Genomic DNA, 16,190 nt, shown 5'->3' on the forward strand with positions numbered 1-16,190 from the left:
GGTGAGACCCCATTACCTGGATCATTACCTGAGCTGAAGGCAGATGCTTAACTGACTGAGCCACTCAGATGCCCCTGAGAAGTGCTTTAAAGGAACAGAAAAGGGTGCTCTAACAAACATAGGAGGGATAAAGTATCCTTAACTGAGAATGGAGACTGAGAGAGTCAGACAGTCAACATGCGTAAATGACATTAAATTGAGGACTGAAAGATAATTATTCAGAGGGAATTGTGAGCCTAGGGGTGGAGGCATTCCTGGCAGAGGAGACCAGGTAGAAGAAATGAAAATATAACAGTATGACAGGAGGTTAGCAAATGAGTGTGTGTGTGTGGGGGGGATGTAAAGTAAGTCTGGAGAGGGAGGAAAGGACCTAATTATATGGAAGAATTATGTGAAGAATTATGTTATGTGAAGAATTTTGGATTTTACTAAGTGCAATGGGAAGCTACTAAAAAGTTCTAATCAAAGAAGTGACAACAATTTATATTTTTTAATGATCCCTATGGCAGCTGCATGTTGAATATATTTGAGATGGGGCAAGAAAGTAAACCAGTTATAACAATTGTAGGCAGGAGATAATGCTGACTTGGACTAGGGTTGTAACAATGAACAGGGAGAAAAATGGAAGTGAGAAATAGTTTGGATGAGGAGAGAGCAAAAGGTTAAGGATGCTTCCCAGGTTTCTATTGTAAACAAATGTGTAAAGGCAGGTATTATAAATGTGTAAAGAGGGAAAAGGCAAGAGAAGTAGGCTTTGGAGGAAGAACTGATTCAGTGTTCAATGTGGGATGCTTGTCAGTTATCCAACTAGACATATCAATCAGATAACCGGTTATAAAGATCTAAAATGGAGGTTAGGGTTGGAGGTAAAAGGCTAGGTATCATCAATATAGAGATGGCATTTAAAGTCACAGGAGTGGATAGTTTATCTAGGAGAGGGAGAGTATGAATGAGAGGAGGAGAAGAGAAGCCCTGAGAAGTTTCATATTTTAAAGGGAGGGGAGAGGAGGACCCTCCAGAAGAGCATGAGGGAGGAGCTGGTCAGGTTATTCCAAACTAGTAGAAGTCAATAGTACTAAAAATGAGGGTTTCAAAAAGGAGGAAGTGATCAATTATATTGATTGCAAAGAAGACAGGAAAATGTCCCCTGATTTTGGCATCATGGAGGTGACGGATTGCTATAGTGAGATTATCAAGTGTATTGAGTTGTGCTGCAAATATCAGAGAATCAGTTTAATGTGAATTAACCTTAGCACATCAGAGTCCATTGGATCCAATTTTAGAGTTTGAGTTTCTTTTCTGAGAGGTTCTAACTATTTATAAGGATGGATATTTCATGAGTTTACTTAAACTCCTATTTTTTCCAAAAAACAAGAAGTAAATGTACTTTAAAAATGTAATAACTCATTCTGTTTTGCAATTACCATATGGGTACATTGAAGTCTTTCGTAATTAGCGGGATCTTAGTGATCTTAATTTCCCTTAGCTTTATCCATTTTGCTATATTATCATTGTAGGAACTATTTCAACATTACTCAACAGCTATTCCCAACTATGCTAGAGAAGACAAAATAATAATAAAACAATTTGGAATTGCCTAGAAAGTTTATTCAATAGTAAAATAAATCATCATTATTATATCATTCTTCTACTATTTTATTGTATTATTCAAAGCATCATCTTGTAAGAAGGTATACAAAATCTGGAGATATGATTTTCATAGTTTTTTATTAAACCTTTTATTAATCACTGGTGAAAATGCAGAAATTTCATATTTTATTCCATAATGGCAAAGAAAAGAAAACTGATAGAAGAAAACACTTCAAAAGTATTGAAAATAAAAAAAAATGCAAAGACACTAGACTTTAATGATGATGGTGAAATTTATTACACAAATGGAATACCAGATGATGAGCCTTTATTTATTTTTTAGACATTTTATTTGTTGTTTGTTAAGTAATCTGTACACCCAACGTGGAGCTTGAACTCAAAACTGAAAGATCAAGAGTCGTATGCTCTACCAACTGAGCCAGCGAGGCAGCCCCAGGTGAGTCTTTAGATGATGATATCCTAACTTCTCACACTCAAGAATTGATAATTCAACAATATATATTCAAAGACAAAAAGGAAATATGGTATTCCTATCTATTCAACAGGAATTACTCCATTATTCAATATTTTACAACAAGAACCCAAGCCATCCAAAACACATGTTGTGTATTTTGTCATCTTTTTTGATGTTTTGCATCATTTATAGTTGATATAGTTTGAAGTCAACAGATGCTAAAGGTAATGTATATGCAAAGATGACTGGAAGGAAATCATGGTGTAGGAGGAAAAACTGATTGAATTGCTAGATCTTTTTTCCTCCAATTTTACTGAAATATAATTGACATACATTTTATAAGTTTAGGAAGTCCAATGTGTTTAAATTGGTAGTTCTAATTGTTGTTTATAAATCTAAATATGAAAATATTTTACAGCTAAGAAGATGGTTACCTTCTTTTCAACAAGATTTCAAGCCACCTATATTTTCAAAAGTGTTTTTGTTGATTCAAGGGCAAGAAGCAGCAAAAGTAAGAATAAACTAGAACAACAGAGATGTATTTTTAATTTGGAGTCAATATTTATGAGATAATTTTATTCCTGGTTCATACACATTGATCAGTAGTTATATGTAAAGGATATGGTTTGGGGTACCTAGCCTCAGTTGGTAGAGCATGAGACCCTTGATCTCAGGGTTGAGCCCCATGATGGGCATAGGGATTACTTTAAAAAAAAAATGGCCCATTTAGGGTAATGTTTCTATAATTGCAGGAAAATATAAGATAAAAACTTGAATTTGCTATGTTTAAATTCTTTTTTTTAAAAAAAATTTATTTATTTATTTGACAGAGAGAGAGAGAAAGAGAGAGAACGAGAACACAAGCAGGGGAAGCAGCAGGGAGAGAGAGAGAGAGAAGCAGCTCCCAGCTGAGCAATGAGCTTGGGACTCTAGGATCATGACCTGAGCTGAAGGCAGACACTTAACCAACTGAGCCACTCAAGCACCCCACACTGTTTAAATTATTAATTTATTTTAAAATTGTTTCACTACCATCCTTTGTTTTTGCTTCTTATAAATGATTTGCAAAATGACTTAAAAACATGAGAAAATAGGGTGCCTGAGTGGCTCAGTTGGTTAAGTGTCTGCCTTTGGCTCAGGTCATGATCTCAGGGACCTAGGACTGAGTCCCACATTGGACTCCCTACTCCACAAGGAGTCTGCGTCTCCCTCTGCCCCCTCCCACTCATTCTTTCTCAAATAAATAAAATCCAAAGACAATTTTAAAAATTTATGAAAAGATGGGACGCCTGGGTGGCTCAGTTGGTTAAGCAGCTGCCTTCGGCTCAGGTCATGATCCCAGCATCCTGGGATCGAGTCCCACATCGGGCTCCTTGCTCCGCGGAGCAAGGAGCCCGATTCTCCCTCTGACTCTGCCTTCCACTCTGTCTGCCTGTGCTTGCTCTCACTCTCTCTCTCTCTGACAAATAAATAAATAAAATCTTTAAAAAAAATGTTTAAAAAAATATATGAAAAGATAAAGCAGGTCCATTGGTGATTATTGGTGTACTGAGGGTTCACCGAGGAGTTTATTTATTTCACATAACAAGCAATAGAGAACACAAAATAGGACCCTCTTATAGACTGCTTTTGGCTTCAGATAACAGAAATATTATCTCATCAAATGCGGAATGTCAGCTTAGGGTAGATGTATTATGGCTCAACAGTATTACTAAGACACAGCTTGTTCCACCTCTCTGCCCTGCCTTCTCCAGAACTAACTGGTTTCATGCCCAAGCTCCTAGTAAGATAGCTGTAGAATTACATGTAGACAAATAACATTCAAAGGAAGAAACAACGACAAACCACATCTCTCCTTATAGTTCTCGATTAAGAGTGAGAAATCACTCCTTCTCTGGCTCCTTTCCTTCTTGCCTCCTTAGCTAGATTTGCCTCACGGGTTTATTCCTGAACCAGTACCTTGCAAATGCGTTGGAATTACCCTCAGATCATTCAGCTGCTTTGGGGATAATGTCAGTTTACCTGAGGCCTACTGGCCTAGGGGAGGGATAGACACCTGAACAAAACTGGAGTTCCGTTAGGAAGAAGGGGTAGTAGATATTAGGTAGGCTACAGAGTACAAGTCTAATTGTACAAGCGAAACTCCTAAACCGACTTCCAGAACATGCATTCACTAACCGGAGAGAACTGTCACCAGGACTCAGAACAGAACAGGGTAAGTGTGTAAGCCCTTTTACAATTCCTCCTTTCCTATATTAAATGTTATTCTGTCATTTCCCCAAAATTCTGGATATTGCTTTACTCCCTTCTCTTGATAGCTGCATACAGGAACAGCCAACCAATAGATTTCCTAAGATGGAGTGAGTGGGATGAGGCAAATGAGATGTATGGAATTGGGGGACAAGCCACATGACCGAGCTGGAGACTGAGACTATGACAAACTTATGGGATGAGGCAGTGACCAATGGACGACAGGCAAAAGACGGGGTTTTTGAAGAGGCCTTGAACAGACAAAAAGAGAAATAATGAAACCGGGATAGGAAAGCTGGCTAGAGCAATCTCTCCACATTTTGCTGGTCAGGATTTTTGTATGCTTTTAAAATTAAGAGCGAGAGGTGTGGCCAGAACCAGAATGAGGAAGAATGTGGTGTTGAGAGGAAGCAAAGGGAGAAAAAGGGAGGGAAGGGAAAGGGAACTATTTCAGTTCCTTTTTTTCTCACCTAACTGAAGTCTGTTCTTAATAGTTTGAGATGCACACACCCCCTTTCGAGTTGCCCAGTGAAGATCAAAATTGAGGGTGATGTCTGGGGCAGGCTGATCTTTGAATTGCCTCTTTTGGGTAATTCTGCACACTTGGACTGAGGCTGGAACTGAAATAGTCCTTGCAGGTGGGGGGACACAAGGAACATGATGCCGAATTCCTCTTCAGTGTCCAGTTACAAAAGCTGTAGGCATAAAAGAATACACTTGAGTTGGGGGAATAAAGGACATTTTCTGAGCAAGTAGGGGGGAAGGGAGGGTGGTCAAGTGCCAGCCCAAACCTGTCTTAATAAACTCACAGCAGATGAAGCCACTACCTGTTAGCTAGGATACTGACCAATACTGCCAGTTCCATGAGGTAGATGCTTCCAGTAAATAGAGAGAGATATAGAAGTTGCAAATCAGGATTCTGTGTATACTCCATTGTGCAAAACAAGGATTGCTTACTGGCGTGAACACTTAATCCAACCATTTTAATAGTAGAAATCTGAAAGGATAAAAGGACTGAGTTTCAATTTCTACCACCTTTCCCTTACCTTTGTGAAATTTCAGCACATCATTATTCATAGTTCGTTTCCTACCAAAGCCAGAAAGAGGTATTTTTAATTACTTATGTTCATGGAAATACATTTGCCTTTTTGAGTTTCCAAGAGCCCTCCTCTGAACAAGTCTAAGAGAATCCAGGTGAGTCACTGTTCACTGCTCATGAAGGAAAGCTAGGAGAGGCAGAGTTGGAATCTTAACTTTGATCTCTACTACTCCTCATCAGAAAAACTGAAGAGCTAACGCTATAAGGCAGATTAAGAAGCTGCTTTGAGTCTGGCACGTTCCTTCACCACCACAGGCTGTTTCGAGAGTTCCACACCAGAGGCTGAAGTTCTCATGCAGGCTGGGTGGGACTGGCTAGGAAAGCCGACTCAAATATGATTAACTCTTCCCTTCCCCAAATCAAATAATATCTATCCGCTGTTGCCATCAGATTATTATGTGCCTTGATTGTTAAATACGTATTAGGAAAGCATTCTCTTTTTATGAAATCGCTTCTCAATTTTCTAAATCAATGTAGTAAATTCCATGTGTTTTTTAATTTCACAAGCAACTTTTTATATAACTATAGTATAGTGACCCAAGATGCTAAAGAGCAAATAATTCGACTAAACAGTTTAAATTAAAAAACAAAAACAAAAAACGGAGAGCTCTAATCTGGATATGGTAGAAACATGCCAATACCTTGGGTGTCGTGAGATTCGAATCAGTCCCGTGTGAAACAGCGACCTCGTGTACTAAACCCTCCACCCCCCCCCACCCCCCCGCCACGGGCTTACTATGCACGAGCACTTGCACCTGCACAAAGCGAGGACCCAAGTTCAGGGCTTTGTCTCAAAAGAACAAAGATCGGCCCCGCTGCGCCCTCGCTTTCGAAAGAACGCAGCCACCTCCGGTACCCCTCGCCTCTAGCTGAGCTGAGCCCCTCCAGCAGCCCACCCCGGCCGCGCGGCGCCCGTCCCCGCCTCTCCGGCCTCTTTAAGCCCCGCGCCCGCCCCGCCTCCGCTCCCCGCGTGCCGGGAGCACAGGACCTCCCGATCCGGGCCTCGCCTCCCGCCGGGGTTACGTGAGCCCGGGGCGGGCGGCCGCCGGGCCAATGGCCGCCGCCCGGGAGGCCGCGCTCCTCCCGCGCCGCCGCCACCGCCGCCGCCGTGGGGCTGCGGGCTCCTCCCGCAGGAGATAACTGTCAGCGCGCGAGGCGGCGGCGGCGGGCCGGCTCAGTCATATGACCGGCCTCCGGCGGCCCCGACGCGGAGCAGAGTTACTCAGCCGCAGCGGCCCCGCGCTCCCACAAGGCTGGGCGGCCGCGCCGCCGCCGCCGCGATGGCCCCGCCGCCGCGGCCGCCGCCCCCGGCCGCGCGCTGAGCCGCCGGCCCCCCGAGCGCCACGGCCGGAGCTGCAGCGGCGGCGGCAGCATCATGGCCCCGACCCTGCTCCAGAAGCTCTTTAACAAAAAGGGCAGCGGCAGCGGCGGTAGCACCGCGTCGGCGTCTGCCCAGGGCAGGGCTTCCAAGGAAGGACCCGCGTTTAGGTGAGGGGGCGCCGGGAGGCGAGACTGGAGCGGGAACGGAGTTGGCTTCGGTGCCCGCCGGGAGAGGGAAGGAGCAGGGAGTGGGCCGCTCGGGACGTCGCAGCCCATCGCCGGCACCGGGTCCCGGGCTTGTCATCGTGGACGCGCCGGATCCGAGGGTGGCTCCGAAACCCCTTTGACCGGGAGGCTTCTTTCCTGTCTGATTCCCCTTCTTCCCCTCCCTCTCTTTCCCCACTCCTCAGGGTCCCTTCCTCCTTGCAGAGAGTTCTGTTGTGTTCCTTGGGATTCCCAGGCGTGCGCTTCCTTCGCGGTGGAGGTGGGAGATTGGCGGTGAAATGAGGTGAACCCCTTCCCGGCGGAGCCGCCTGGGCGCCTCTGCGGGCGCTGCCAAGCTGTGAGCTGTCATTTTGAGGGCAGCTTCAACCTATTGTGTACGTGACAGTATTTTGAAGTTAGGAAGGAGCAACAGTCAAGAAAAAGGCATCTTCCTTCTTTCTTGCTGTATAGGACAGGCTTTCAGACGGATGAGTGAAAGTATGTAATTTCCACATCATTTTGAGGGTTGATGCCGCCTGATGTATGGAAAAGGGGAGTAAGCTGCTTTTATGAAATGGTTGAGTGTTTAATTTAACGGCGCTGATGCATATATTTAATAGATCCGACCTTGTGAACACACACCTTTGAATAATAATTTCTAGTATTTATTGAGCGTTTACCAACCTAAATGGTTTATGCTGACTTCTTTTCTTTCATTTATTCCTTTAACAACCCTGTGAGGTAGGTGCTATTACAACTCCCCTTTTACAGATGAGGAAACTTAAAGTCACAGGGAACTTAAACAGCTTGCCTAAGACCCACTGCTGTAGTGGCAGAGACTGCCTTTGACCCGGGCAGCTTGACCACGGAATCTAGTCTTTAAAATCCCAATGTTATTCTGCTTTCAAGAGCAAACTTTTAGAAGGTGACTTAAAATGGCCTGTGTTGCCTTTCAGCCCACATATGTAATAGGTTTTGTTTATGTACTTTTAACAGTTTTATTCAGTGAATTTTTAAATTATCTGCTTCCAGCTGTGACACAGTGCTACACGTTTTTTTGACCAAAATGTCTTGCAAAATTAGTTTATGGAACAAGTTCAGAGCCGGTAGAATAAACCTTTTAAAAGTTTGAAGTGAAACTTTGAATACATTTTGGGTTGTTTTAATATTCTAGATTTTGCTTATCTTGAATCCCATTCATTTAGAACATAGCCCCTCATTGTAGTTATGTGAATATTAAATATCAGTTTAATTTGTTGTGTATGGGTGCGTGTGGGTGTGATTTTGTTTGGAAGGTAAATTGTGAGGACTTTCAACTACCCTAGTTAAATTCTCATGTTTCCTTTAGACTAACTGGATCCTTATAATTCGAGTAGGGAATTCTATTCCTTTCACTGCTTTGAGTACTAGTGATGTTGTGTCCCTTCTCAGAATGGTAGAATTACTTCAGACCCAGGGTATGGAATTTCTTTCCTTCCCTCCCAGTAACCCAGACTTGATCAAGGGAACAAAGCCTGGAGAAAAAAGGGCATGTGTGTTACTGGTGTCTTTACTTTGGCAGCCCTTGTCAAGGACATTTAAAGCCATTTTAATGCTGGTGGAGATAGTGGAGTTACACTGTCATTGTTTCCTGTGCTCTCTGCCCAGTTGCCCACCACCATTTCCTCCATCCACAAGTTTAATGGCATGTATTTGAACAAAAAAAATTGTGGCTATATTTAGGGCTTAGCCATATTAGGGCAATTGATTCCCACTTTGTGGGAACATTTTCAGTATAATGTTCTGACGTCCCATTGGTGTATAATGAAGAACACAAAAGTATGCCAAGGACTTTTTTTTTTTTTTTCCTTGACCTCCTTAAGATTTTCTACAAGTTTTTTGAGGTAGATTTTTGAGGTAGATTGGGAGAATTGGAGCAGTCAAACATTTCACTCCTGAGGCCCTGTAGCTGTGTCCCTGCTTGGGGTCACCATGGAAAAAGAAGTGAACTAACACATGTCTGGGAAGGCACAGGAAGGTGGGGATAAAGCAACCAGTGCACCAGATCAACTAAGGATACCCAGGCAAGTCTTTCCTCCCGCTTCCTCCCGCTCTCTCCACCTTGTCTCACTCTTAGATATATATAATATATTATGTATAAATAATTATGTGTAGCCCTCCTGGGGAAAGTCTCTTAGAAAATTTCCTTTTCTTACCCTTGTGCTTCAGTTTATCCATTTTATCCATATTACCAGACAGAAGCTGGCATGTGCTTTTTGGGGAAGTGGGTGCCTTATACAGGGGATTAGCTGCCCTTAGGAACCCACTTCATAGTTGAATAGATTTTCAGAAGTTAAAGTAAAAACCCTTAGGTTAAAAATCTAGTATTCCTAACGTGAATTTTTATTTTTCAGTGCATTTAAATATAGCATGTAACTTGTGGATCTTGGGAATGAAAGTCTCCTGAGGAATCAGATAGACTTTTTGGGCAGTTTTGTAGCATATATTAACATATATTTTGGAGAAAAGCCTAAGTAAAAATAAGATCCAACTTTATATATTTTTTATAAATCTATATAATATATATATATATAGTATATATAAAGGCATGCATACACACACACACACACACACACGTATATTTGTTCTAGAGTTTTTGAAAACCTTTTTATATCTCTCCTGTTCCTGCGATGGGCTTTCACTAGTTATTTTAAACTTTTCTCCAATTCTCTGAAGTTTAGCCTTTCCGCAAGTTTTGCCCTCTGTTTTACTCTGTGTACTCTTGTGCACTTCCTGGGCACTTCCCTCGGTTTCTTACTGTTCCCTCTCACTCCTCCGGTTTTCATATACTATAATTGATTAGAGAGGACGTTTTTGTCCAGTATAAGTAGCTTATCTCATAGATCATTTTCAGATCTTCGTGCTTTCTGGTGTTCCATCTAAAAAAGAGGAACATCACAGTCAAGATTTCTTCTTAAGTGTGTTTCCTTTGGGATCTCAGCAAAAGCCCTTTCATTGCTTTGAGGAAAGCGACTTCTAGGAAAACAAAAGAAATCAAAAGAGATTGATTTTATATGTTTAGGAGAAGATATGATTATGGTATTGTGAAATGTAAGCTCTATTTAAAGTTATAAAATTCATGGTAAAGTTATAAAAATCATGGTCTTGAAATTTGAGAGTAATCTTTATTTTCTTGTTTTCAGAATACTTTCACTTTTAATTAGTTGATACATAAATATGTATTTGAACAACCCTTTGTTCTAGAGGGGTAAAGTAGAACAAAAAGAGGTACTTTGTCTAGTGGCTCAAGTCAGAAGTAAAATTAGGTTCCTCGTTACCTTGGATTTGAGGTCAGCATGTTCACATAGGAATTTTTAAAAGCCAAGGTATGCCCATTGACTCGCATGTCTGGTTCAAGTTTGAGGTTTTATCTTATAGTGGTTTTTTTTTTAAATGTCTCTGTTAAATTAGTGGACAGGTCTTTTTCTAAAAAATATATGGAACAGGGAGGTGAAAGGATCATAGGTAATCAGCTGTTTTATTTTGGACCAGTTAAATGAAGTAAGTTGATATATCACCTGGGACCTGAGGAGTAAGTAGAAGCATTTCAGCTGCCTGGTAGCCAGCTATGTAAAGGCTAGAAGTAGATTCCATTCCTTCTCTCCTCCAGTCCTAAATATCTAAGGCCAAGTGGCCTAGTTAGTACTAATCCACATTGTTCTGTAAGAATAAATTTAAGTACTCTGTTACAGGGTTAGTATAATTTAATCTACTTATCGTCGTTATCAAATAGCATCTGATGCCCATGTACTTGTGGCCTTCTACTCCACCTGTACAAATCAAGGTAGGACACTCATGGTCCTGCCTAGTGCAGTTTGCAATCTAAAGGATAACAGATTATTTACCAAGATGAATAAACAGCAAAGTACTGGTTGGAAGCTATAACAAGAAGATAACTGAAACAGTGATAAAGAGTAAATCTTAATATAAAGTACAGCATTAAGATCTCACTGTTCTTAGACTAAGTGTGACTGAGGGTAGGAATATAAATTAGTCTCTTGGACAGAAGGAAATTACACAGAAGTGCTTCTTCCCCTCCCACTGCCAGCTCCCAGGATACATGTTTCCAATGAGATTTTTTTTTGAGGTAGAATATTCTGGAGAAAAAAATAGTGTTGTTTCATTATACTCATTTTTAATTCCTATAGCATCAAACCTGAGACACATGTGGCATTAATAGTAGTTTTGATTTCTTTTTTTCTACTTTCTAAAAGACTTCCTGGAGGTTTCCTTGCCTGCGGTTTTGGATTTATTGGTGTACTCATTACATCATACCTCCTTGTCCTGAAACATGCCGTACACTGTGGGGGGTTATTAGAGTTTTTTGGCAGAGGTAAAGAAGGGACTGTTCTAGCTAATGCAATGGGTTCTGTTAAAAGCACTTAGAAGACAAATTGAGCAGACCACTGATTTAGTCCTGCCTCAGTCACCGTGTCAACATGGGCCTGGACAAGTGTCTTCATTTCTCCGGTTCTCTGTTCTGTCATTTGTAAAGTCAGAGCACCATCCTATGTCATAGGGTTACATAGGTGGTAAGGAGGTAATACAATAGTTTGAAAATCTTTTGAAAAGGATCTAATGCAGTGCAACATGATTTTAAGTATTACCCAGAGACTTTTAAGTTGTGGAGTTCAGTATTATTCACATTGAGGCTTTATTAATAATTGAACCATTTTTCAGAGACTTGAGACAGAACTAAAGTGACATGTTTTTATTTACCTTTTTTTTTTTTTTTTTTTTACTTTGATGTTGTCAGTGGTGAAATAAAGACCTTAAGTTTTTAGAGTGTATTAAGACACCCAGCAGGCTGTAACTCAGACCTGGATAGAGATGACTAGGAGTTCAGGAATATGTTTAGGAGTGTGGTGTATTTGTTTTTCGGAATTATATTTTTTTCTTATAAAAAAAATCTTATTGGGGCACCTGGGTGGCTCAGTGGGTTAAAGCCTCTGCTTTCAGCTCAGGTCATGATCCCGGGGTCCTAGGATGAGCCCCGCATCGGGCTCTCTGCTCAGCAGGGAGCCTGCTTCCTCCTCTCTCTCTGCCTGCCTCTCTGCCTACTTGTGATCTCTGCCTGTCAAATAAGTGAATAAAATCTTAAAAAAAAAAAAAATCTTATTTAGCTGATAAGAGAACTACTGTTAAGCAAAATGATACCCATCACACTGTGGATGATACTCTGCAGCAGCCAAATCAGTATTTTATGTGTGTGTGTGCGCGCGTGTGCGCATACATGTGTATATTCATATATACATGCACACATGGGCATATACATACACAGAGGTATGTATATACCCACACAGAAAGGAATTCTGGATAGAAAAAGTAAAAACAAGGACGCCGGGGTGGCTCAGTCAGTTAAGTGTCTGCCTTCGGCTCAGGTCATGAACCCAGGGTCCTGGGATGGAGTCCTGTGTCAGACTCCCTGCTCAGTGGGGAGCTTGCATCTCCCTTGCCTGCCGCCCCCACTGCTTGTGCTTCTACTCTCTGACAAATTAATAAATAAAATCTTTTTTTAAAAAAAGGTAAAAACAAGATATAAACTTGCATGATTAGTTTTAAAATATGTGTGACTATGCATATATGGAAGAGAGATAGCAGCCCTGTACACCAGCCAGGGGCAGCCAAGGGGTGGCTGAAAATTTAATTTTACTCTTTTGTATATTGTTTTTTTGTTGGTGTTTTGGATTTTGCTCTGATGAATTTGTGTGGTTTTTGTGATTTAAATTATTTTGAATGTTTAAATAATCTTTGGACGACTCTATGCTGTGAGGTGGAGGTGGATGGGTTAAGGATAATATTTGTGGAGAAATCTGACTTGAATGAAAACTCTTCATAGAAATTTTCCTCTTCATTAAAATAACTGGTAGTTCCTGTTATTAAAAGTAATATGCTGTGAATTTTAATGTGCTTAACACCTAAGTTCATTATGAGCCTTAGGAGGCCAATTTAATTGGTGATACTGATAATTGTTGGCAATGTATGTATGCACAATTTTTACTGGTTGGGTAGGGTCAGGGCTTCCCCCACGCTTCGGACCCCACTGTAATCCTCACCATGGCTCAGAGCACAGGTTAGGAGCTACATGCAGCTCTTCAGCTGGTGATGGAGAGAGAGAGAGATCAAATTAAGATTTACTTGAAATATGCTTAGAAAGTGACACAGCCTTTTAGATTTTGGGAGAACTTGGAGAAATAAAGGGGCTTGAAATAGATATTTTTAAAGCTAAGATATGTATGATAATTTTGAGTTCTGAAATGCGAACTGGTCATCTTAACACATTGTGATTTGCTTAGTAGGTGGTAATCACGAGATAGGCCAAGGCATGTGGTGTTTTAATGCACAGTCTATAGATCTAAAGAGAGCATTGATTTTTGTCATTGTGGCTGTAGGCTGTGTTTCTCATGGTTTACTTGTGAGGTCAGCTTAAGGAAGCCACTTTGCTGTTTTGTTTCCTAGGCAAAGGAAGTTGTAAAAGATTGTCTTTGCACTCACAAAATGCTTTGGCTGTCTGTGTGAACTCCTGGTGGGTGAATCTGATTTGGGAACTGGCACTGTGCTTATTTCTCTAGCCACTGTTTTTCTTGGTGTGGGCGAAAAGGAACAAATGTTTTATCCTGATTGTACAAGTCCCTTGCCTAGTGTGAATTGTTAGGCCTGCACTATGAGGTCATGTCCTTGACTGTAAAAGTTAAGTCTCTCCCTTTTGCATCTGAGTGCTGAAATATTTGGTGAGTTCCTACTTACTGAGTATTCTTTATCTCAGGTTTGTGAAAAATGATTATTATGTAAAAGAGGAAAAACAGGATGGACTTTTCCAGCTAACTGGGCATGTAATAGTGATTTCCCTCAACTCCACCCCATCTGTAAATGGAACATCCATGACTCACTTCTCAGGGCCACACAGGCACTTTTGTAACCAGTGCTTGAATGGGAGGGTGGGATGGGGATGGAAGGAGATGGGCTGGCATCCCACTTGTGCTCAGCCAGAATCTGTCCAGCTGCCTTTATAATGGACTTCTGAAAAGGACAATGTGCCTTCTCACACACCATGCTACGTATTTTTTTTTTCTTATTGCGCTGTTTGTGCCAAAATAATGCAATATATGAAATCTAATAAATGTTGCCATTAATAATGTAATGTTGTGGATAAGTGTTGTATAGCGGAGTGTTCCTTCTGTTACATGAGATTTTAGTATTAGCATGGATAATCTAGATTCCTGACTATCACATTACTCTTTTTGATTGTATGACTTTCATTTATATATATTTAGAATATTTTTCTAGTTATTTGTCCCTGTACTCTTGTTTAATTTATAGATTATACTCTAGAATTTGTGCCCAGCAGAGTGTTATAAATACATATGTATACTGTCTTATGAAGATGATTTTATCACTACACCTGACTTTTTAAAATCATAAATAAGAGCACTTCTGTATTTGTTATAATATAATCTGTAAATAAGTGATCACTGGTGTTTGATTATCCACTGTTTTCTAATTGAAAATGACTCCCAAGTCATGCAGGGTCCCAATGGGAGAGTAGGCATAGGTGTAGTAGAAATATATTCCCCAAAACTGTAGGGGGACAGATTGAGAAACCACATATCTGGTGGGCACTTCAGTTTCCAGTAAGGTTAGTTTGCATGTTGGAAGTTAATGATTATGCAGCATATGTAAACAGCCTAAACTCTGTGTGTTTATGATGGAAATTTTTTTTCTGAAAAAAAATTGATAGTTCATGTATTTGAATATCCCCTAGATTGCGTTGTGTAATAGCTATAAGTAGAAATTAAACATGTACATGAATTTACCTGCTAATTTAACATAACAAGAAATAAACTTATAAGTGTCTGCTTTTTCTTGATTTAGGTCTACTTGAGACCCTATAATACTAAATGCAGCACTGCCAAGATTTAATAGTCAAACGGTTATTGTCCAATTTTATTTATTTGTGGCCGATTCTAACAAAAAGATGTGTGTGTATGTTTAATATTTTATCCATGAAACTTTGCAGAGAATAGGTTAACATTTACTTTAATAGTTTGCCAAACAGAAAAATAGGATTTGCTTATAAGTACACATGTATTAGTTAAATGGCATTGAGTGGATTTTTGCATTTCATTTGAGAAATTCTGCTAACTAAACTTTTCATTCAGTTGTCATGGCAACTCTGTTTCTTCACAAGTTGAAGACAAGTTAGATGTTAACCTGCACGTTCCTCGAGAGATGAAACAGGTGTTGATTTAAGATGTGTTAGGAAGAAGCAACAGAATCACCAATCTAATCTGTTCTGCCTTTAACACCTTATAAATACTTCATACTGCCAACTCTATCCCCCTGGTATATCCAGAAGATTGGACATTTTCTTTTTTCTTTCATGCGAAACGGGTTAGGGTTATAGAAAAAAATGTGTGTTACCAATTAGCTCTTAATTATCCTCATTTTCTCAAGGTCTTTTTATAAAATATGATTGAGAAATAGTAATAAGAATGTCTTAAATTTCCCACTTTAAAGCATATATTTGAAAATAATTGAATGAAACAAGGAAACATCCATGCTGTGGTTAGAGAATTGATGTGGGAGTTTTAAATCCTAGCCATGTCCTTGTATCTGTAATGCTTAATGCAGTGCTTGGCAGGAAGTTGCATTTAATAAATACCTGTTGAATGAGTGAATGAATGAATTAATGAATGCATTTTAGAGTTTTAAAGACTGACAGTCCTTAAAGATTCTCTGGTATTCCAGAATCTGATCTCTTGAAATATTAATGCTTTTTTTTTTGTAGGGAACTTCCTTTCTTGATGTTTCTGGTATGCCTTGTGGCATTGCTTAAAGGTATCTCATTTTACACAACTCAGTTTCTTTCTTTCCATTAATTATAATGAAAAATTTTCTGGTATCAAAATCATAGGATAAATAGTCTAAAGAGACCTGTCTCCTCTTTAAAAACAAAACAAAACAAAAGAAACTATACAACTAAACCAAAAAAGACACCTAAGTAATATTTCCGAACCCAGTTATAAAATCCCACAGCTGCTGAAAATAACCTGTTGAAAAAGTATTTAAACAATGTGAACCTTTCAAATTATTAGCTGTGTTGATAAATGTAAAACTCTGTTCTATACTTTTTAGATTTGTTTTAATTCTTGTGTGGCTTGGTAAACCTGAAATACATTTTACAATAACATTAGCTCATTGGTTTTTTCAAAT

General features: G+C 40.0%; 1 protein-coding gene and 1 long non-coding RNA gene across 3 annotated transcripts in view; one reads left to right on the top strand and one right to left on the bottom strand.

Moving 5' to 3' along the window:
* The window catches only part of LOC131831948 (uncharacterized), a 33,142-nt gene extending 27,016 nt beyond the window's left edge, over positions 1-6,126 (bottom strand). Inside the window, exons 1-3 of the long non-coding RNA XR_009353874.1 lie at positions 6,056-6,126; positions 5,362-5,402; positions 4,786-5,010 (exon numbers count right to left, since the gene is read on the bottom strand). This is a non-coding gene — a long non-coding RNA (uncharacterized LOC131831948). The remainder of the gene's footprint in view (positions 1-4,785; positions 5,011-5,361; positions 5,403-6,055) is intronic.
* Positions 6,127-6,684: 558 nt separating this feature from the next.
* Positions 6,685-16,190, top strand: part of FNIP2 (folliculin interacting protein 2) — a 132,902-nt gene continuing 123,396 nt past the window's right edge. For both annotated transcript variants that reach the window (XM_059174305.1, XM_059174329.1), the window contains exon 1: positions 6,685-6,902. In XM_059174305.1, coding sequence (XP_059030288.1) covers positions 6,790-6,902 — 113 coding nt within the window. In that variant the 5' untranslated portion in view covers positions 6,685-6,789. The remainder of the gene's footprint in view (positions 6,903-16,190) is intronic.

The sequence above is a fragment of the Mustela lutreola genome, chromosome 1, assembly GCF_030435805.1.
Source record: "Mustela lutreola isolate mMusLut2 chromosome 1, mMusLut2.pri, whole genome shotgun sequence".
NCBI classification, from domain to species: Eukaryota; Metazoa; Chordata; class Mammalia; order Carnivora; family Mustelidae; genus Mustela; species Mustela lutreola.